At 46.7% G+C, this 23,011-nt stretch overlaps 1 protein-coding gene across 2 annotated transcripts in view; it reads right to left on the reverse strand.

Moving 5' to 3' along the window:
• The window catches only part of LOC118075325 (alpha-2-macroglobulin-like protein 1), a 75,526-nt gene that overhangs the window by 44,836 nt on the left and 7,679 nt on the right, over positions 1-23,011 (reverse strand). For both annotated transcript variants that reach the window (XM_060268974.2, XM_088658796.1), the window contains exons 5-13: positions 22,651-22,703; positions 20,699-20,719; positions 11,602-11,764; positions 8,082-8,166; positions 5,617-5,743; positions 5,360-5,474; positions 3,249-3,358; positions 1,890-2,054; positions 1,131-1,361 (exon numbers count right to left, since the gene is read on the reverse strand). In XM_060268974.2, the coding sequence (XP_060124957.2) occupies positions 1,131-1,361; positions 1,890-2,054; positions 3,249-3,358; positions 5,360-5,474; positions 5,617-5,743; positions 8,082-8,166; positions 11,602-11,764; positions 20,699-20,719; positions 22,651-22,703 (1,070 nt within the window). The remainder of the gene's footprint in view (positions 1-1,130; positions 1,362-1,889; positions 2,055-3,248; positions 3,359-5,359; positions 5,475-5,616; positions 5,744-8,081; positions 8,167-11,601; positions 11,765-20,698; positions 20,720-22,650; positions 22,704-23,011) is intronic.

Genomic DNA, 23,011 nt, shown 5'->3' on the forward strand with positions numbered 1-23,011 from the left:
TCTTATTTCTGCCCCCCCCTTTATACTTTTTTTCAGGTCAATATTAGTCAGCGGCAAAGTGCCCCATCAACATAAGTCTGAGAAAAATCTCTGCTTGAGGAAAAGCTTCTTTTAGCCGTTTTCCTGTTAGTCTTCTGTTTTCTCTCTCTCTGCTGAGATTCTTTCCCACCTTCTTTAATATTGCCTCTCCTTTAAGCTTACATTTTTCTTCTTCTTGCTTTGTTTTCTTTCCCTTCCCCCCCTGTACACGATTTGCTTCTTTTCATCATACTGCTCCAGGCGTTTCCACCAACTGCCATGGGCGTACCCAGGATCAAAACTAGGGGGGGGGCACACCAGCCACGCCCCCACACCCAGCCACTCAATTGGCTGGCTGGCAATGACGTGGCCAGGATCCCCCAGGAGGCATGGTCAATGTCCACGCCCCCCAGAGGAAAAGGGGCCGTTTTCCAGCCATTGCTGAGGCGGCAGGCTTGTGCTTCTGCCTCACCCGCTCCTTTACCGGCAGCGGTGACTAAAACAAGGCAGCAGCAGGGAAGCTGCCTCCGTCGAAAGAAACCTGGACCTGGGCTAACTTCAGCCCACACTCCTTCAAGTCACAGCGAGCACAGCACAGAAAGTGCTGCCCCACAATGCTCCGTGGCACCTCATTTGCATACATGCTTTCCGTCGACGGAGGCAGCTGGCAGCGTTTCGCTGCAGCCAAGTACACAATTATATGGTGTATCACTGAACAGTGCAGTTTAAAGTTATCAGTGTCGGCCGGCTCGCGGGCCCCTGTCCCGTAACGAGCTGTGAGTTCCTTCTTTCAGGTGTCAGTTTTAAAAAAAAGCCTTGCGGGGGTGGAATGAGGCTCCAAAAATAATAATAAATCTGCTCCGCGCCAGTCAGTAGCTGGGTGGGGGAGGGGGAGCGCTGCGTCACCCTCCAAGCAATGCCGCCACCGCTCGCCCTCTCTGCCCCCAGCCCAGCGCGCACTGGGGAGAGCGAGGCGCGGACTCGGGATGGGACTTTTGAGCCGCTTCTCTTCCCTTCACCAGCGCGCCATAACCATTTAATTTTTTGCTTCGGGGGGCAGCTGCCCCCTTCTGCCCCCCTGGCTACGCCTATGCCAACTGCTACTCACTCACCAAGTAATAGAAATCTACGTGGTCGGCTTCCCGGCCCAGTTCTTTCCGATCAAGGATGTAATCTACCAGGACTTCCTGATCCTTTCCACAGGGCAGCTCTTCCTCCACATGCTGGATCTCGAGGAAACTGTTGCTTTCTGAGTAGAAGGGCATCAGCCATATGAAAGCTTCATTCCGTATTGTCTCCAGGAGGTCAGGGACCTCAGCCGGTTTTAAAATAGTGTACCTGCCCTAGAAAGCAAAAAGGGACAGGAGGCATCAGAAACAAACCATGGGTCAAAGGTTCTTGGGTGGTGACTGAAAGAACCAGATGCACCTCAGAGGTTAAAATACAAAAGAAATTGAAAAGCTAATTGCACTGATGACGACAATGACATGGGTTAAGGATAAAAGGAAGGTGTATTAAGGCTCATTTGCAAAAGTTCCAACAGGCACTTGCATAGGATGAATAAGCAAAATTGAAAAAGGAACAAAAGAAATCCTTTATTTGTTATTTAAATTTATATGCTGCTAGCAACAACAACAGCAAAATAATTTTTCTTAATTATTATTTTTTAAATAAATAAATCTACCCATAATAAGGTAACAGAGCTCGGATACAATAACCAACCATGATAACACCCAATCCATGCTAAACATCTTAAGAAAGCGTCACCAAGTTACAAATTTAGAAGGCACACAGCTGTGAAAGGGCGTGGCTCTGTGCTTCTGAATTTGCCACTACAATGCTACTCCTTTGCCAATATGCTCCTGACTCACCCGTAGAGAAACCTGAGTATCTTTCCATTCTGTTGTGTCCAAAGAGAAAGCAACTTCGCCATTCTCATCTGTGCGGTAAGGAAGGTTTGTCTCTATGCCAATGACATCGACAGTAAGATAGACCGTCTCATTCTTGACGGGTGCTTCGTTGATGGTGCATTTCATCTGCAAGAACAAACTGGGAGTTAATGCCATGCTAGTCTCCTCTGATGGCAATTAGGTGGGCTATAAGATGTAACTGGATTTACTGAAACAACTTTCCTCTTTCCTAGATTGCACGAAATATAAAAATAATTTGTTAAAAGAGGCTCTTTCAAGTAAAGTTGAATTAAATATATGAATAAGTCTGCAGTCCTGTATGCTGTTGTGGGAAGTCAATCCCATTTTAACTCAGTGAGGGTGACCTCCGAGCAGACAGATACAGTCATACCTCAGTTTAAGTACGCTTTTGTTTGAGTACTTTCAGTTTAAGTACTCCGCGGACCTGCCTGGAACGGATTAATGTACTTTCCATTACAGTGGAACCTCTGTTTACGACTACCTCCGTTTACAAAAACCTCCATTTACGAATGCCGCAGACCTGGAAGTGTTTACATCCGGGTTCCGTGGCATCAGATGCGCAGGCGCGATCTGCGCAGCGCGTGTGTGCGCCGAAGCGTGCCTTCGATGAGCAAATGCCCCAGCAAGCGAACGCCTCCACGGAACGGATTGCGTTCGCAAACCGAGGTACCACTGTACTTTCAATGGGAAAGTTTGCTTCAGGTTAAGTATGCTTCAGGTTAAGTTCAGACTTCCAGAAATAATTACACTCATACTTCGGGTTAAGTATGCCTCAGGTTGAGTACTCCGCAGACCCGTCTGGAACGGATTAATCCACTTTCCATTGCTTTCAATGGGGAAGTTCGCTTCAGTTTATGAACACTTCAGTTTAAGTACAGATTTCCGGAACCAATTGTGTACTTAAACCGAGGAACCACTGTACAGTTTTGCACACGAGGAGGGTCTATGAACTACCGTAGGTATGCATGCATGCCAAAGGCACAAATCTCTTCGCAGAAACAAAAGAGTGGTCTTGGTTCAGAACATTTTCTGTAACTTGGATCTGACAAATGCTCCTAAAATACATGGCTTTTGGTCATGTAAGCTTGAATATAGAAGTTAGCATTTAAACCTCGCTGGACGCCCTCCCATGTGAAATATTTGTTTATTTCCTTATCTCTTCAAACCTTGAGCATCACCTTTAAAAACACCCTCTCCCCATCCTTCCAGTCAGATACTGAGCTATTTTACGCGGCTGAACTGTCTCCTCAGCTATCTGGTTGAGAGAGAGATTGGGCAAAGCTGTATTTAGAACCTCACCTTTCCAGTGTATGGAAATCCCTGCTTATAGAATGGGTTGAGATTTAGGAACTGCACGTTTGCTACTCTGGTGACAACAGAGAAGGCACCGGTTCCTGCGACTGTCACTCCTGAAAAGAGAGGTGATATCTGGACTCAGCGCAGCTGTGGGGAGCGTGTGACACACACACACACACACACACACACACACACACACACACACACACACTGGGGGGGAGTAGCAGCATTGTATAGAAGGATGTGTACACTTATGAAGAAATCCATGACCTGGAGCATGAAAAGCAGATTGACAGTGTATGGGTAAAAATTGTAGGAGAGAGACACAACAGTGACCTTACTGTCACTGTTCTTGCAGGAGGAGACTGAGATGAGATATGATGGCCATCTTCAAATATCTTAAGGGCCGTCACATGGAGGAGGGAGCATGCTTGTTTTCTCCTGATCTGGAGGGTAGGACTTGAGCCAGTGGCTTCAAGTTGCAAGAAAGGAGATTCCAACTAAGCATTCGGAAAAAACTTTCTGACAGTACGAGCTGTTCAGCTGTGGAACAGACTCCCATGAGAGGTGGTGGACTCTCCTTCCTTGGAGGTTTTTAAACAGAGGTTGGATGACCACCTGTCATGGATGCTTTAGCTGATATTCCTGCATTGCAGGGGGTTGGACTAGATGACTGTTGGTGTCCCTCCCAACTCTAAGATTCTATTATTATTTTACTATATACCCCACCCATCTGACTGGGTTGCCCTAGCCGCTCTGGGCAGCTTCCAACATATTTAAAAACACAATTAAACATAAAAAAATCTTCCCTCTACAGGGCTGCGTTCAGATGGCTCAAGGGTCGGATAGCTCCATACCCTCCAACTTTTCTCCAATGAATATAGGGATGTCCTAAGGAAAAGCAGGACATTCTGGCCTCAAATCAGAAACTGGGACGACATCTGTAAATCTGGGGCTGTTCCTGGAAATTAGGGACACTTGGAGGCCCTGAGGCCCTGAAAATGCACCACACAGAAGCAATGGCCACCTCCCCCAAATCTAAAAACTGTAAAAATGTTGTGAAAGTAGAAAGGAAGAGAGAGAAGATCAAACAAGAGTTTGATCAGGGGGTTTGGGCTGGGTGTCCATCAGTATGCGGATGATACCCAGCTCTACCTCTCTTTCAAATCAGAACCAGTGAAGGCAGTGAAGGTCCTGTGTGAGTGCCTGGAGGCGGTTGGAGGATGGATGGCGGCTAACAGATTGAGGTTGAATCCTGACAAGACAGAAGTACTGTTCGTGGGGGACAGGAGGCGGGCAGGTGTGGGGGACTCCCTGGTCCTGAATGGGGTAACTGTGTCCCTGAAGGACCAGGTGCACAGCCTGGGAGTCATTTTGGACTCACAGCTGTCCATGGAGGTGCAGGTCAATTCTGTGTCCAGGGCAGCTGTCTATCAGCTCCATCTGGTACGCAGGCTGAAACCCTACCTGCCTGCGGACTATCTCGCCAGGGTGGTGCATGCTCTAGTTATCTCCCACTTGGACTACTGCAATGTGCTCTATGTGGGGCTACCTTTGAAGGTGACTCGGAAACTACGACTAATCCAGAATGCGGCAGCTAGACTGGTGACTGGGAGCAGCCGCCGAGACCACATAACACCGGTCTTGAAAGATCTACATTGGGTCCCAGTACGTTTCCGAGCACAATTCAAAGTGTTGGTGCTGACCTTTAAAGCCCTAAATGGCCTCGGTCCAGTATACCTGAAGGAGTGTCTCCACTTCCATCACTCTGCCCGGACACTGAGGTCCAGCACCGAGGGCCTTCTGGCAGTTCCCTCGTTGCGAGAAGCCAAGTTGCAGGTAACTAGGCAGAGGGCCTTCTCGGTGGTGGCGCTTGCCCTGTGGAACGCCCTCCCAACAGATGTCAAAGAGGAAAACAACTACCAGACTTTTAGAAGACATCTGAAGGCAGCCCTGTTCAGGGAGGCTTTTAAGGTTTAATAGATTGTTCTGTTTTATTTATCTGTTGGAAGCCGCCAGAGTGGCTGGGGAAACCCAGCCAGATGGGCGGGGTATAAATAATAAATTATTATTATTATATAAACATCAAAACCTCTATTTCCCCATTTCTGTACCTGTTCCTTCTTCTTCAAGTTCTGCAGAAAGCTGAACAAAATCAGTAAAGCCCCTCTCTGGCAGTTTTAAATCGGTTGCATTAATTGTGAAAGAAGCATAACCATTCTTGTCTGTCTGAGGGAACAGAGATGAAAAATTATATTAGGAGGCAAAGGCAGGTGGTTAAGGACTCTCATTTTAGAACCAAGGGCAGCAGCAAAGTGGGATTTCAGGGCAGGAGTATAGCCGCTCGTCTCAGCCCTTTCAGTTAGCTTACTTGGCCTGTGTAGTTCAATTGAATTGCATCGAATGGTCTCACTGGAGTCTCGTAAAAGAAGTAATATGATTGGTCTCGAATTACGCGTAGATCTACTTTCCCACGAACAGGCTTCCCATATGTGTACCTGCAGCAGAAGTGGGGGAACAGTATCATGAAGTAAACCCCCTAAAGTAAACAGTCAACTTTATTTTTTTTTGGGGGGGGGGAGGTTGGAAATGGAGCTAGCAGCACCAAAAAAAAAAAAAAAAAACACCCAAAGAGAGACATTCTTGATTGAAAAGTTTATACAGTGGTACCTCGGTTTATGAACACAATTGGTTCCGGAAGTCTGTTCATAAACTGAAGCGTTCATAAACTGAAGCGAACTTTCCCATTGAAAGTAATGGAAAGTGGATTAATCTGTTCCAGACGGCTTAAACTGAAGCGTTCATAAACTGAAGCGAACTTTCCCATTGAAAGTAATGGAAAGTGGATTAATCCGTTCCAGATGGGTCCGCAGAGTACTTAAACTGAAGCGTTCATAAACTGAAGCATGGGTGTAATTGGTTCCAGAAGTCTGTTCATAAACTGAAGCGTTCATAAACTGAAGCGAAATTTCCCATTGAAAGTAATGGAAAATGAATTAATCCGTTCCAGATGGGTCCGCGGCGTTCATAAACCGAAAATTCATAAACCGAGGTGTTCATAAACCGAGGTTCCACTGTAGTAGGAAAATCACTTTAGGGTGTGTTGTTCACATTACTGCCTTTGAGCACAGCAAAGTTGCTGTTCTCCAGCACTTCCCTCCCAGCTGGTCACATAAACACACTTCAAACAGTGTGAGATTCGTTTCTGCTTGTGTAACACACTATGGACATTGACGGGGCAGGGATGTCTTTATCCCATGGGTCAGCAAACCAAGGCCCGTGGGCCGGATCAAGCCCAATTGCCTCTGGATCCTGCCTGCGGACGGTCCAGGAATCGCTGTGTGGATCGCCAGCACGTGCGTTCTTTCCCTCTCCCTCACACGGTGGCGCCGCCTCCTCCTCCTCCTCCCTCCCTCCTCCTGGCTTCTCCCCGCCCTGCCTAGAGGAGGAAGGGGGCTGGGCTTTTTTGGGCCCAGCAGCAGCAGTGCTTGAGCAGCCACCATTTTAAACAGCTCCTCTCTGGAGCCCTTTCGCATGCCGCTCATCATCCCTCTCCTGCCGCCGCCAGCCCCTGCCGTTCGCAGGACATAGGTAAGCAGCCACTAGGGCCCATGGTGCTCTTGCATCATTCCCCCCCCCCAATATAGTCCAGCCCCTCACAAGGTCTGAGGGACAGTGGACTGGCCCCCTGCTGAAAAAGTTTACTGACCCCTGTGCAAAGGTGCTCACATCTTGGCTAGAGATGAGTTAGGAAAGGCTTCAGGGCTTCCAAGCTGACTTGAGAAACAACACATCAGCCGTTTTATCTTAAAGCAAAGCTCATGCATTTTGGATAGGGCAAATGAAATGTGGACACAGCCTTAGGGAGAGATTTCCCCTGTGAATTCACACTCTTAATTTTACCCAGGGACTGCCATCTGTCCAGATTTTAATTTGCTCTGAACTAATTTTAAGATGTATTTTAATTAATTGATTGCCTGTTTTTATGTTCTTATGTTCTTTGTAAGAAGATGTTAGCCGCCTTGAGTCCGGCTCTGGCTTGAGGAGGGCGGGGTACAAATTACAAATTATTATTATTATTATTGAAGAAAGAACACCTGATCCATAGGTGCAGACTCCCTGGGGCCTTGGGTGCCTGAGCACCCACAAAATTCCCCATGAAGGGCTGGGCACCCACAAATTTTGGTGCCAGGGCCATGCATGCTACATGGCACCCACAGCCCTGGGCACTCACAGTTGTGAGGCCAAGCTGGAATTCCTGACCTGATCCCACACTGTCTGAGAAAAGATTGGAGGCGGGCATGTCAGAACAATCATTTTATACCACCCAGAGACTTTCTGAAGGGAATGAAAATTTCACTAGTCATTATAGCTTTTCATCTTCACAGTTGCCACAGAATCATTCCCAATGATGTTTCACATGCAGATGCAAAGATTACTTGATGGCCTGTTGTGGAGAAATGGAGGAAATGTGGAAAGTATGTGTATGAGGGAGCAGGGAGGGAAGAAGTGGTGCTTGACTTTTTTCCTGCAAAGTGACAGAAAAGGAAAAGAAGCTTTCTGGACAGACAGACAACAAAAAACTAGACCATAATTGATAGATCAGTGGAAGAGAAAGAGAGAAAAATGTGAGTGGAAAGAAGCCGGACTGGAACAAACAGATTTGCTTTACCGAATACCTCAGGCGCTTGGAATATCCTTTTCCCCCTCTGCAATTTAGTCCTCCAGAGAAACAGTGCCGATGCCTGCCTATTCTGTCCTCATTATTGGGGGTGAAATATTCTCCTCCAGCAACAGTTGGCATAGTCTTTAAGGACACCACAAGAATTTGCTCACCTGCCAAACACCTTGACTTGAACTTCTTCATCCGCCCTGGTGACAATTTGCGGGAGTTCAAACTGCACTTCATATTTAGGCAGCACTGCAATGGAGAGAAGAAGAAGAAGAAGAAGAAGAAGAAGAAGAAGAAGAAGAAGAAGAAGAAGAAGAAGAAGAAGAAGAAGAAGAAGAAGAAGAGAGCAGTAAGGGATGCTTTAAAAAGACGAAGAAGAAGAATTGGAATGGCAGATTTCTAAAAACACCAAGACCAATAGTTTTGGCGCAATTGGATAAAAGATACAAGAGGAGAACGTTAACCCCAGCAAGTGCTGCCATCTGGTCAGATTTTGCTTCTGCAGCGTATTTCGATTTTAAAAGCAAATTAACAAAACTCCAAACCAGAAGAGATCCTCTTTATGGATCTTGCACATCACATCTTGCTTGCCCCTAAACTGAACTTAAAATGCACACACCTATAGATGTAGATCAGGCACCCCCAAACCTCAGCCCTCCAGATGTTTTGGACTACAATTCCCATCATCCCCGACCACTGGTCCTCTTAGCTAGGGATCATGGGAGTTGTAGGCCAAAACATCTGGAGGGCCGCAGTTTGGGGATGCCTGATGTAGATGCTCTAATTTAGCAGGTGGGTGGAAGGAAAAGGAGGCATTGTTTTACCGTCCTTCAGGGCCATTTTTAGCATTATATTATCATAGCCAGCTGGCGATGCAATAAGGTTTTGACCTAACTTTGATCTCCTCGTTTTTCCTCTGTCGCATGTGGGATGGTTGCAAAGTGACAGGTGTCAAATTAGTATGCATTTCTTCACTGACTATGTTCACTGGGGCATTGTATCAGATGCATTTGTGAGCCAGTGCAGTGTTTAGAGTGTCTGATAAGGACCAAGGATACCAGAGTTGAACCTGCCCCCAAACTCTGCCATGAAGCTCACTGGGTGACTTTGGACCAACTGTTGCCTCTCAGCCTAACCTACCTCACAGGGTTGTTGCAAGGATAAGCTCTTAAGAGGACCATATATGCCACCTTGAGTTCATTGGAGGAAAGGTAGGATATAAATGTAGCTATATATATATATACAGTGGTACCTCGCAAGACGAATGCCCTGCAAGACGAATTTTTCGCAAGACGAATGCGTCTTGTGATCTGATGGTGACTCGGAAGACGAATTCGTTTTGTGAAAAATTCGTCTTGCGAATTGCAGTTTCCCATTGGAATGCATTGAAATTTAATTAATGCGTTCCTATGGGCAAAAAACAGAAATTTCAATGCATTCCTATGGGAAACCGCGATTCACAAGACGAATTTTTCGCAAGACGAATTGACTCGTGGAACGAATTAAATTCATCTTGTGAGGTACCACTGTACTGGTGTGTGTGTGTGTGTGTGTGTGTGTGTGTGTGTGTGTGTGTGTGTGTAATATCAGCACCTCACAATTCTACCTCCTCCCAGATCTTTTCTCTAGAATGTCACTGCTGCATTTTGTTCCAGGAAAGTCAGCAACGTATTAAAGAGTTCCTATCTTTGCCATTCACAACATCTAGACAGTTGTATAGTAAGCCCTCAACTTATGACGGGGGTTACGTCCCAGTGATCAGCGCCAAACCAAAATCGCATCTAGTCAAAATACATTGGGTTCAATGGTGGGTGGGATTGCCCAAGTCTTTCCCCCCCAGACACCTGCCCGCTTTCTGCCCCCCTTTTGATTTGATTTTTTTTGCCAAGCACATAAAGCTGAATGTGCAAAAGCTAAATGTGTATAAGTTGCAGGCTTACTGTACAGGCACGAGTCTTTTCTGCAGGTGACCTAATGACTAATGCGTAGAAATCCCTGCTGTTGTGTTTGCCTTCTGCATTTTGAACAGCTGAAAATGTCAGTATTGAAAGGGACTTCAGGGCAGGCAAATCTCTCTTCCTTTCAGAGGCGCCAAGTTCACGCACATTGGAAGGAAGCCATGAGGCCTGATGTAGCCCTCTACCAGCATGGGGAGGCCCTGCTACTACAGCAGGGAGACACCATGTGTAAGGGCAATCTACCCGGAAGGAATTTGTTTTCCGAGGAGATGCTGATACGGATGACGTTATGGGCATACCTGCCAAGTTGCTGTCGGAGAAATAAGGGACCGGGCGGAAGTAGCAGGTTGGAAGTAGCGCTGCTGCCATTTTGGAACTGGGCGGAGCATGCTCAGAAGTGACTTTTGATGCTGCTTTGCCCAGTTCCAAAATGGCCGCCGCGCCAGAAGTCGCACTGCAGCCATTTTGGAACTGGGCAGAGCAGCATCAAAAGTCGCTTCTGAGCATGCTCCGCCCAGTTCCAAAATGGCCGCCGTGCCAAAATAAACCGGGAAAAACAAAAAAAATCCATTTTTTCAGCTAGGAACACCTGGGAAAACGGGGATTTCCCGGGGAATACGGAAGACTTGGCAGCTATGGTTATGGGTGCCCTGCCAGCCAGCTGTTGACATTTCTTCCAAGCCCTGCTGCTGCCTTTCAACCTGCTTTTTCTCCCATTCCTGCTGCCTCCAAGCATTTAAGCATGGCATTAGGAGTCGGCCCTCCAAACGCAGCTATCTGGGCTTCCCAAGAAACCGGCGGGGTTAGCTGGCTCAAGACTTGAGCCACTGGCCCCCAAGCATCTGTGCTAGGCCAATCACGGAAGTGGCTCTGACTACCCTTTCCTTGCTTAGAATGATTTCTTCTCCCCCAAAAGGGCATTACTTCTGAATCCTGCCAACAGGGGGGCCTTCCGCCACAGCAGGGAGGGACAATAGGGCCCTCTGCCGCTGTGGGGAGGCCACTCAAGATTGGAAGGGCTCAGGCCCATGTGAGCACAAGGATGGAAGAAGGAAGAAATAGCAACAAAAGAACAATGGCAAGAAAAGTTGGTGAACTTGCAAAACTAACTTAGAAATTACGTGAAAAGGACAATCGGGAATCCAAGGAAGAATGGGAATTATTTACAAACCATCTGAAGAATCAACAAAATGATTTACATTCGTTGGCAGGATTTGAATAAACACCCACAACTTTCTAGTAGAACAATGAGAATAATCAGGGAAGGGATATGTACAATTTTATAGTATGCAGAAATAATATGAAAAAATAAATCAGGTAAGGGAGCTGAGGGAAGTCTGGGGAGGGGGAGGGCCAGGGAGGGGAAGGGGGGAAGGGGGGAAATGTAGATGATTGTAGTATTGATGAATTGTATTGGTTTAATATTGATAAATTAAAATCTTTAAAAATGAAAGAAAAAAGGAAGGGGTCAGGCCCATCTCCACATACTTTGGGGGAGGGCTAAGCCGCCCTCAGCCCCATAGACTTGGAACCTAACAATAACAATAACAATTTATTATTTATATGCCACCCATCTGACTGGGTTGCCCCAGCAGCTCTGGGCGTCTCCCCACAAAGTATTAAAAGCACAATAACACATCAACCATTAAAAACCTCCCTGAACATATGCTTCCTTTTATTCTTAGAGCGATTCTCGCAAGCCGTGTGATCTTCTTCAGAAACTTACCATATTCCTCCACAGTGAATCCTTTCTTATTTCTGTAGCCTCCTCCCATTTTGAAGTTGTACGTTCCCAGGACCGCTTCAGAGGCCAGAGGGAAAGACACATCCACAATGCCATTTTGAGGCGTCACGTCCACCCATTGGCCTATTCGGTTATCATTAGGATCCTGGGATAAGACCAAAAGGACCGTGAGGTTCATCCACTTGGCTGCAGCATTAATAATGTTCACATACCCAGGTGAACCACATCCTGAAGGAGGCTGGGCTATCCCAAGAAATGCTCTTGCCTGAGCTCCCGTCCCTGCAAACCGTGAGCAGGCGCTGACTAGACTGGCAGTACAGTCATACCTTGGTTCTCGAACAGAATCCACTCCGGAAGTCTGTTCGACTTCCGGAAACGTTCGAAAACCAAAGTGCGGTTTCCGATTGGCTGCAGGAGCTTCCTGCACTCAATTGGAAGCTGCAGAAGCTGCGTCGGACTTTTGGGTTCCAAAGAACGTTCGCAAACCAGAACACTCACTGCAGGTTTGCGGCATTCGGGAGCCAAAACATTCTAGTCGCAAGGCATTCGACAACCAAGGCATGACTGTAGAGTCACAAAGACGACAGGACAGTCCTCTATGACAGCAGTCTTCAACTTTTTCCAACCTGAGACCCACCTTAGTCCCAAGCTGCATTTGGGGTAGGGATAAAGGAATCCTCTCAGTTTCTAATTTTCCGCAATCTTAACTTCAGTTCTAGACATTTTCACATTAGATGATGGGGGTTGTTTTAAAGCCCTGGTGGAAATTTATCAGCATCTTGGTGCACGTTTCTCCGCACATGCACACTTTGGCAAAGCAATTTATCCTAACGGAATGGATTTGTCTCCATCTGCACCCTTTGGTGTAGCCCATGTGACGGGTATAGGGCTCTGTTGAGTTGTTTATGACTCAATTAGGAGCCTCTTATTATCGCCCGGCGCGCTTCCTCTCCGCTTCTCTGCTTCCGTAGAACCGGGCTGGCAGTAAAACACACACACAGCAGAGTTCTTCTTCTCACACAGCGAAAGCTTGTATAGCCGTTGGATAAAAAGCCTCTTAAGAACACACAGAGTCCAAAGTGTTCTAATAACTACTTAAGTTTATTCTAGAGAGAAAATAACAAACAACCTGGTGAGAGCGCAGACATCTTGCGACCGTCTCCCAGGCAGAAACGAAACCAACTGCAACATACAGAAACACTTCTGGTACATTCTGTAACATGATCTTCCTCAGTGGTCAGGTGCTACAGTACACAGTTAACTCTTTAGTTACTTGTTACTCATCACACCCCCTCTCACCTGAACACTGGGGATAGCGGGTATCCAAACTTACCCCAAAACCAACCCTTCACAGAATTCCCCATGCCGTTGGAAACTCAAGGGTTTTGTGAACCCATCTGCTAGGTTCTCTTGGCTTGGACAATACCTCAACTTCACCAAGCCTACCTGTATGCTCTGACATACGTTTCGGAAGCGGATGTCTAAGTGTTTGGTTCTGGCTTTGAACTGTCCAGACTCCGCCAGTCTCAAAGATGGTTGATTGTCGCCCCAAACAGTGATGGGCTGGCTACAATCACCCCAGATTTCCTGGACCAAACATCTGTAGTACTCCAATTCAGTGCATGTCGCAGACAACGCACAGAATTCGGCTTCCGTGGAAGACATTGCTATTAGGCTTTGCCTGCGCGACCGCCAACCAATCAGGGCATTTCCAAACTTGACTACCAAACCAGTTACTGACTTCCTGTCCTCCTGATTGGCCCAATCAGCATCTGCAAAACAAGTGAGTTGTGGCTCACCTTGCGCTGACATCTCCAAACAATACTCTTTGGTCTCCTGCAAATACCTAAGCACTCTCTTAATGCCATTCCAAGCATGCACGCTAGGTTTCGATGCTTCTCTACTGAGCAAATTGACTGCAAAAGCAATATCTGGTCTGCTCCATTGTGACAAATACAACAGACTCCCTAGCGCTGACTGAAACACTTCAGGACTCTCAAACGCTACTTTGTCCTTCACTTGCGACTCTTTCACAAAGTTTGTCTCCATTGGTGTTCTGACCCCTTTACAATCAGACATTCTGAACTTCTCAAGCAAATGTTCAATCTTGCCTTTCTGACTGAGCAAAAAACTTCCATCCTCAGTTCTGTCTATCTGCACACCTAGATAAACATTCACTGCACCTAGATTCTTGAGTTTGAACCTCTTGCCTAGCTCTTTTGCAAACTTCTGCACTTGCATCTGGCTCTTTGCTAAGCAGATCAAATCATCAACATAGACAAGCAACAGTTCTTGCTGTTCTCCTTCACCTCTGAGATACAGACAACTGTCAGCTAGACTCTTCCTGAAACCTAGGCTCTTCAAAACAGAATCAAGACATGAATTCCAATTTTTAGCTGATTGCTTCAGACCGTAGATCGACTTGTGCAGCTTCCACACCTGACCTGGCACGTCACTCTCAAACCCTGGAGGAGGTAACATGTACAACTCCTCCTGGAGGTCAGAGTTCAAATAAGCGGTGTCCACATCAAAGTGGTTGACCACTAGGCCTCTCTGCGCTGCAGTCGCTAAAAGCATCCTGAAAGATTCCGCTCTCGAAGTCGGACTAAAGACATCTGTGTAGTGGATTCCTTTCTTCTGAGTAAAACCTCTAGCCACTAACCTAGCCTTGTACTGAGGCTCTCCAGTCACTGTGGGTTTCAGCCTGTAGACCCACCTACAACTGACTGCTTTCTTACCTTCTGGCAACTGTGTAAGACTGTACACACCAAGAGATTGCATGGATTTCAACTCTTTCTCCATTGCAACTTTCCACTTACTAGCTTCTTCCACTGACAACTGTTGCACCTCTTCAAAGCTTTCAGGCTCACACACTGCTAGGTTCGCCCATACACTGACAGCTGAAAACCTTTCAGGTGGTTTACCTTTCGTGGTGCATTTTGAACGCCTTGGTCCCACATCTTCCCCCTCTAAATCCGAACTGCTTGTCTCTGACTGTGGCTCTCTCGGACTAGCAGCACTGTCAAGAGACCTACTACGCTTTGCAGCCCCCTCTGGGCTTGCTTTGGGTGAAGTGGGTGACCTACCACGTTTGCTGTACTTCCCAGGCTTGACCTGGGGTGAAGTCGGTGCGCTTCTGACTTCTTGCTTCACTTCCCTAGGAGCTACACCACTTGGACCAGCTGCCTGACCTGGATCTGGTCCTGCAGCACCTGGAACTCCAGCATCAGCTACCTGAGTTTCCTCTTCCTGGTCAAAACCTGAAGACCAGTCAAGAAGAACTTCGGGGTTAGCATGAATGCGTCTCCAGCCCTCTTGTTCACAGAACGTAGCACTCCTGCTAATGTGAACCCGGGTTTGGTCCCCCTCTGCTGGTACAAACCTCCAAGCCTTTGAGTTTGGTTCGTAACCACAGAAGATCATTTTTCTGGATCTTGATCCTCCCTTTCTGCGCTTCTGCTTTGGAATTAGAACCCAAGCCTCACACCCAAAAGTTCTGAAATAGTGCACCTTCGGAACTTTGCCATACAACATGTAGTATGGTGTGTTGTCCACAACTGAATTAAAAGCGCGGTTTGAACAAAAATTCACAAATTTATAGCATTCCCCCCAAAACTTCTGGGGTAGTCCTGCATCAAACAACGTTGCCTCCACCAGTTCAGACAGCGTTCTAAATTTCCTTTCAGCTAAACCATTCTCCTGTGGACTAAAAGGAGCGGTTTTTCTGTGCCTAATTCCCTTGCTGCGGAAAAACCCTTGTAGTTCTGCACTCAAAAACTCTCCCGCCCTGTCACTCTGAAAACACTGGACAGTGACGGAGAACTGTAGTTCTACTTCGGCTACCCACTCTCTTATCACTTTGGCAGCCTCCCCCTTCTCTTTCAGTGTTATGACCCAGGAAAAATGGCTGAAATCATCCAGAAGACACAAAACATATTTTGAACCACCTAAACTTAACGTTGACATAGGCCCAGAAATATCCAAGTGCACTAACTGAAATGGCTTTGTGCTCTTCCTCTCAGACCTAGGATAAGAGCATCTCTTCGTCTTCGCTTTCGCACATGCGCGGCATTGCAGGTGTTTTTGACATGGCTTGAACCTGCAACCTTTGACAAAATCAGGGGCCTTTTGCACATAAGGAAAAGACATGTGACAATATCTTCTGTGCCAAGCATGAATACAATCCTTATGGATAGCGCCCTCTGTGCCCTTTGGGGTATTGGCACTTTTAGCCTGAGCATCACCAGTGTTACTTCCACCTGCTTGCCCCCTCCCATCTAGGACAAACAGACCATCAGACCCAACAGTAACACTTACCAGCTCAGCCCCATCTCTGGCAATTTTGCAAACACCATTGGCAAAACTTATTTCAAAGCCCTCACGCAATAAGCAAGACACACTTAAAAGACCATTTTCCATGCCTGGTACAACATAAACATCAAGGTTAGTGTCTAAGCATTGCATATGAAAAACACCCTTGCTTTTAATTGTTCCAGAAGAACCATCAGCAAGATGCAGGCTTTTTTCTTCTTCAAGTGGCCTGCAGTTCAGGATCTGTCCTGAAGGAGGTACAAGATGATGGGTGCTGCCTGAGTCGATAATAAAAGTGAAACTGTCCTGTCCTTTGTTTCGAATCGTTGCTAAGGCAGCAGAAAGATGACGGCTGACAGGGTTATCTGGAGTTTTCCCACGTCCTCTGCCTCGGCGCTGCTGGCTAGTCCCACGACCACGTCCGCTGGGTTGCCTGGCACCTGGCTGAGTGACCTTGGCTGCTTCCGGAGCTGGGCAAAATCTCACTACGTGCCCAGGCTGCTGGCACCGATAACAAAGCCTTGTTGCGCACGCACTCACAGTGGATTCCTCAGTGCTTTTTACTGCACCCCCACTGGCTTCTCTGTGCCCACGGCCCCCCTTCTCAGCCGATTCTTTCTGGCGTCTCTGTTCCTCATCCGCCAAACGCCCAGAAACGTAAGCAATCGTGAGTTCAGATTCAGGCATTGACTCAAATGTTAAACACAAATGTTCATAGGCGTTTCCCAAACTAGACAGCAAAATATAAACTTTTTCCTTCTCTTTGAACACAAGCTCATGCCGCTGCAGCTTATGGAATGCATCAATCACATTGGCAATGTGCTCCTTAATGGGTTGCCCTGGTCTCAGTCTCAACTCAAAGAGATGCCTCATAGCATGCAGCTTAGCTCCAGCTGTTTTTCTCTGATGGACCCTTTCCAAACTGTCCCAGGCTTCCTTGGCATTTTCAGCATTTTGCACATAGGGCAGTTGTGTAGCATCGCAGCTCATGGCAATGGCACATAGAGCCTTATTGTCTTTTCTGGTTTCTGCTGCAAACCTCTGTGCTTCAGCTGCTGAATTATCAGCGACAGGGGTTGGAGGATTTAACACACAAGTCCATAAATCCTTTCCTAGCAACCACATTCTGGCCCTTTCTCTCCACTCTGCATAGTTGTCGCCATTCAACCTCTGGAACGGCACGACAAATGACTCCTGTAGCTGCTCCGCCATCTTGTCCACCCCCGGGCTCCGTGTCTGTGTACTCACTCAGAATATCTCACGTTGCTCCTCCGGGTAGACTGCGGATCCCAGCCTTCTGGTACAGGGTCTTTCTGCTAGCGAGTGCATCTATTGATTGCCGACTGCAAAAACAACAGGTTTCTCCCAGCTAGCTCTTTACACCGGCTTTCTCCACGGCTTTTACAGCTGCAATCACCTTTTATTGCTTTGGTGATTGATTAGGTTCTATGACCCATAACCTGTGACGGGTATAGGGCTCCGTTGAGTTGTTTATGACTCAATTAGGAGCCTCTGATTATCGCCCGGCGCGCTTCCTCTCCGCTTCTCTGCTTCCGTAGAACCGGGCTGGCAGTAAAACACACACACAGCAGAGTTCTTCTTCTCACACAGCGAAAGCTTGTATAGCCGTTGGATAAAAAGCCTCTTAAGAACACACAGAGTCCAAAGTGTTCTAATAACTACTTAAGTTTATTCTAGAGAGAAAATAACAAACAACCTGGTGAGAGCGCAGACATCTTGCGACCGTCTCCCAGGCAGAAACGAAACCAACTGCAACATACAGAAACACTTCTGGTACATTCTGTAACATGATCTTCCTCAGTGGTCAGGTGCTACAGTACACAGTTAACTCTTTAGTTACTTGTTACTCATCAGGGGTGCCCCCCCCATCAATAAAAATACAGTGGTACCTCGGTTTAAGTACACAATTGGTTCCGGAAGTCTGTACTTAACCTGAAGCGAACTTTCCCATTGAAAGTAATGGGAAGTGGATTAATCCATTCCAGATGGTCCACGGAGTAGTCAACCTGAAGCGTACTTAACCTGAAGCGAACTTTCCCATTGAAAGTATTGGAAAGTGGATTAATCTGTTCCACACGGGTCCGCGAAGTACTTAAACTGAAAGTACTCAAACCGAAGCGTACTTCAACCAAGGTATGACTGTAAATAAAAATGCATAGCTGAGTTTCTTCCCTCTCCTAACAAACGGCTTGCCCCACCTAATAAAAATCCTGGCTACACCCATGTGTGCACCATATAATTGTTGTACAAAATTGGGGGCTGGCCTTTATAGCCCAGCTCCCCAAAGGGCTCAGAGTCCCCTAAGCCCAGAGAAGAAGGCATGGAGGCAATAACCAGTAGAAGAAAAGCAAGACAGATATTTATTTATTTTTGTGTTGCAATGGAGTCCCCCCACCCCTGTATAACACATTCAAAGCAGTATCATGCCACTATGGCTTCCCCCAAGGAATCCTGGGAACCATCATTTGTGAAGGGTGCTGAGAGTCCTAATGAAAGATTCCCTTATTCCTCGTCTTGCAGCCAGGGCCGGTGCGCTAATATAGGCAAACTAGGCCACTGCCTAGGGCGCTGCAGGAGCAGCCAATCAGAAGCTGCGGGCACCTCTGGGCGGGAGGAAGCGGCCAGAAGCGGTCGAGAGCAGGAAGGAAGCGGTGCCGGCAGCGGCACGGAGACAGCGTCCGCTGCCCAGGCCAGCAACATGGGCTCTGTGCCCCTTTTCATCCCTCCTGCCATTCACACTGGGGGGGGGGGTCACGCCAGAAGGTGACCTCGCCTAGGGCGTCAAAAACCCTAGCACCGGCCCTGCTTGCAGCCAAAAGAGACAGATTTCTTTCTCTTTCCTTCTGCCTTGGTCCCTTCCCTTCCTCCTTCTGCCAGAGCCAAGTGTGTATAACTGAATTCACGCAAATAATATGCATGTATGATGCAGGTGCACTGTACTGTATTTGCATTTCAAATGAAGCTTCCACTGTTACCAAGGGAGTCTTCCCTTGAAAACCAAAAAGCAGCTCTGGGGAGGTGTTTTCTTTTATTGGAATGTGGCAGGGCGACAAAGTTAAATCCCCCTCCCTGCCTCCATTCTCACAGTCCTGAGGCTGCCATTTATATAGTAAAAAATGTACATTTTGATTGCATTCAGGCAATTAACATCACATTTAGTTTGCAATAGTTTGGGGGGCCAAATCCAGAAAGGCAATTGGCATCTTCTTATATTGCTTTAGCAGTTGCTGGCAGCTTTTTGGGAGAATGCAGGCAACCATTGACCAAAGAGTTATTAAAATTTACCACAGTGGGGGCAGCAGCAGCACCAGGGGAGAGACTGCTGACAGACTCAGTGTCTTTGGAAAGCATTCCTGACCCCCCCACCCACCCACCCAGGACCAGGCGTGCATTGAGAGTAGTAGAAAGCGGGTTCTCCTTCATGGAGAGCACATGTTGCGGTGGGGGCAACCATGACATCCCCTGTTGCTGGGTGGGTTAGACTAGTTGGCCACTGATTGGGTAACTTCAATTGTTGCTGGGGGAAAGTTTATGTTGCAAAAATTGATTGACGTTATGGTGCTTTTTAGTCCCTGCGCCCAGCGTTGAGCTTCCTCTTTTTGCTGCATGCATCGGATCACCCGTCCACCCTCCCTTTATTTAGGGCTGTTCTTGCTGGCCTTGCTATGCCTGTCATGGGGTCGTCTGCTTTTGGGACAGGGGCTCGGTAGGAATTTTCACCATTTGGATGGTTGGCTGGTGCCATTTGGTTTTTGCCTACTGCATAGCAAATCGTCACAACTTGTAAGGCTGCAGTTAGCCATTGGTTAATTGGTTAATTTGGTTGGTGGAGGGGTATCGATGGCCTGTGCCTGCCCCTCCAATGCTGCTGCTGCAAGGGTATTCCATTAAAGGAATCCAGGGGCTCGCCATGCTCTTATCCGAACCCCTGTCACAGGGCTAGGGCCACACAAGAGCCCCTGGGAGCATTTGGAAGAGGTGAGAGCCTGGCACCTAGCTTTATTCTCTCCCCAAATTGTTTACCCTTACTGACTTCACTGGCTGCATTGCATTGTCAGTTCTGTCCCCGGCCGGGGACAGATTGACTCAACCAATGCCTAAGCAACCACTCACATACTGTAATTCAATAAAGTTGTGCCAAAATTATGCCAAAAACAAAACAAAAATTTGGAGTGAATTGTGTCTTTATTTGAGGGTGTCCCGGGGATCCTCAACATGCAACAAACTCAGAGGCAGAAAGCACAGGTTAGCCGGAGCAGGGATGATGTAGGATAAAGGAGACTGAAGGGGTGGGACTTTACTTGGAGCAAAGCCTTTATCTAAGAGAGACCGCATTTCTTCGTCTCTGTGAATATTGAATAAACTACTTGGTAAGAACTCTTCTTGTTAATCTGCTTCTTGGCTGCCACTGTGGGAGGTAAGTACTTAATAAATGACCATATTCATAGAATATTGCAGCTTAGACCTAAATTTCCCACCCAGTGCTCTTTGATGGCATGTCTACTTAAGTTCAAGCCAAAAGCAAATCTATTTTAACAAGAGCAACTCACAGAAGGGACCATTGGGGTTGTTTTCCCTGTCAAAAAATATCCAGCAGCCTCTCCAAGCCAAAACTATAGTTCCCAGGTTTACAATTGCAACCACATTACTTTAAATGTGTAGTGCAGACATGCCCTGATGTTCAAGTGGTCTCAAAGGACAGGATGGGCACGAAAGGAAAAGATCACGACCAATCCTTGTTACTTACTCTCAGCTCCAACAAAGGGATCTGCAAATGGCAAGAGAGAGGGACAACGTCAGTGTCAATGGGGAACAGAGCAGCCTCCAGGTCCCCCAGAATTCTGTAAAACCAGTTAAAGAAATGACAGTTCTGTCCTGCCTGCACCCTCGAACTGACATTCGTAGCAGCATGATAAGATAGCGATTGCAGCCCATCTGTGGGCTATAGGAAATGAGGCTGGACCAGCTGTTTGCCTTGCTTGCCAATCTTCTGCCATAGAATCAGAATTCTAGAATTGTAGAGTTGGAAGGGACCCCAAGGGTCATCTAGGGTCACCTGCAATGGAGGAATCTCAGCTAAAGCATCCATGACAGATGGCCATCCAAACTCTGCTTAAAAACCTCCAAGGAAGGAGAGTCCACCACCGCCCCTACAGACCTACGTACAGTGGTACATGTACCTCTACTTACGAATAACTCTACTTACGAATGTTTCTACTTACCAACAGAGCTCCGTCCGCCATCTTGGATGCAGTTTAGATAGGATTTTTTCTACTTACGAATTTTTAGATAGGGTTGCTTCTACTTATGAATTTTTTCTCCCAATGCATTCCTATGGGATTCGACTTACAATTTTTTTTCGACTTACAAATGTGCGTTTGGAACGCATTAAATTCGTAAGTAGAGGTACCATTGTATATAATAATATAATACAATATAATATAATATAATAATAATTTATTATTTATACCCCGCCCATCAGGCTGGCTTTCCCCAGCCACTCTGGGTGGCTTCCAACAAAATATTAAAATACAATCCTGTAGTGATCCCAAAAGAATGGAGTAAACACTGAAATAGCAGAAAAATTAAGGATCACCCATAAAAATGTTTGCTAAACGCACACAAAAAGCCACCCCCACCCCAATAAACTAAATTGGTCAACCTATGCTGTCAAAACAGAAATTGTTAATGGGAACATCTGCTCAAGCACCAGCCTCCATCATGCTGATATTGATCATGTGACCACTAGAGGGCATGTAAAGAAAGGGTTCTGGTAGGACACAAATCCCACTATCCGAACACAAGAAATCATTTTTTAGGTAAGCGTTCACATAACAAGTTGACGATTTCCATTGATTCCTACGGGGAAATTTCTAATGCTTGAAATATTTACCCCAAAATGAAAGGGGAAAATAGAAAAAAAAACTTGGAAACCTTGCAAAGGATAAAGAAGGAAGGGCAGGAAAACCTTTCCCCTTCCTTCCACCATGGTTTATGGCAGGGGTGGGCAACCTGAGGCCCGTGGGCCGGATGCGGCCCAACCGCCTTCTCAATCTGGCCCGCGGATGGTCTGGGAATCAGTGTGTTTCTACATGAGTAGAATGTGTCCTTAAAATGCATCTCTGGATTATTTGTGGGGCCTGCCTGGTGTTTTTACATGAGTAGAATGTGTGCTTTTATTTAAAATGCATCTCTGGGTTATTTGTGGGGCATAGGAATTCCTTCATTTCCCCCCCAAAAATATAGTCCAGCCCACCACATGGTCTGAGGGATGGTGGACCGGCCCATGGCTGAAAAAGGTTGCTGACCCCTGGTTTATGGTGAAACAGCTGTCGTGAACCAGCAAAACACAAAACAGTAGGCTTGTTTAAGGCTGTTTATTTGTTTACAGCAGTACACGCAGGACTGGCTGTTCAGATATCTGAATCTGCAGTTTGTATCGTGAAGTTTGGGTACTAATTCCTCATGTTTCATCACCACTACAATGCTCCTCAGTGCATTTTAATACAGAGCTAATGTCTTGCAGAGACTCTGCCCCCAATTAACAAGCGAATGGAAGCATGAGAAACTACTAAAGATGTTCCCCTACTTGAGATATAACCAAGTATTTGTCGCTGGGTCCAGTAAGGAGACCTCCCTGGGCTTGTGACATTTTGAGGAATTGATAGTCTGTGATTATAATAAGAGACCAATACTTACAGCTTTATCGCTGGCCTTAAATTGATCATCAAGCTGCACAATTCGAAGTTTTACTGAAGGGGGAAAACAAACAAACAAACAATTTGTTTCTGGTTTTTGTTGTTGCTCTCACATACTTCCTTCATGTTGTTGCAGGTTAAAACCAAGGACTAGATCCCCCCCCCCCGCCGCTGAATTAGCAAAGCAAATTGTTGATGTCAACTTATTATCGTATGCAAATCTGTAGAGCACCTGGGCTCTTGAAAGGCACTTGGCTTTGGTTTAATAGCTTAGTTCTTGGAACGCTGAGTTTGCTTATTTGATTCCTATTTGCCGGGAACACCGTCCCATCCCCAAAGAAGGGGCAGATGCTGCAGTCATC

Source organism: Zootoca vivipara, chromosome 15 (assembly GCF_965207765.1).
Source record: "Zootoca vivipara chromosome 15, rZooViv2.hap1.1, whole genome shotgun sequence".
Taxonomy (NCBI): domain Eukaryota; kingdom Metazoa; phylum Chordata; class Lepidosauria; order Squamata; family Lacertidae; genus Zootoca; species Zootoca vivipara.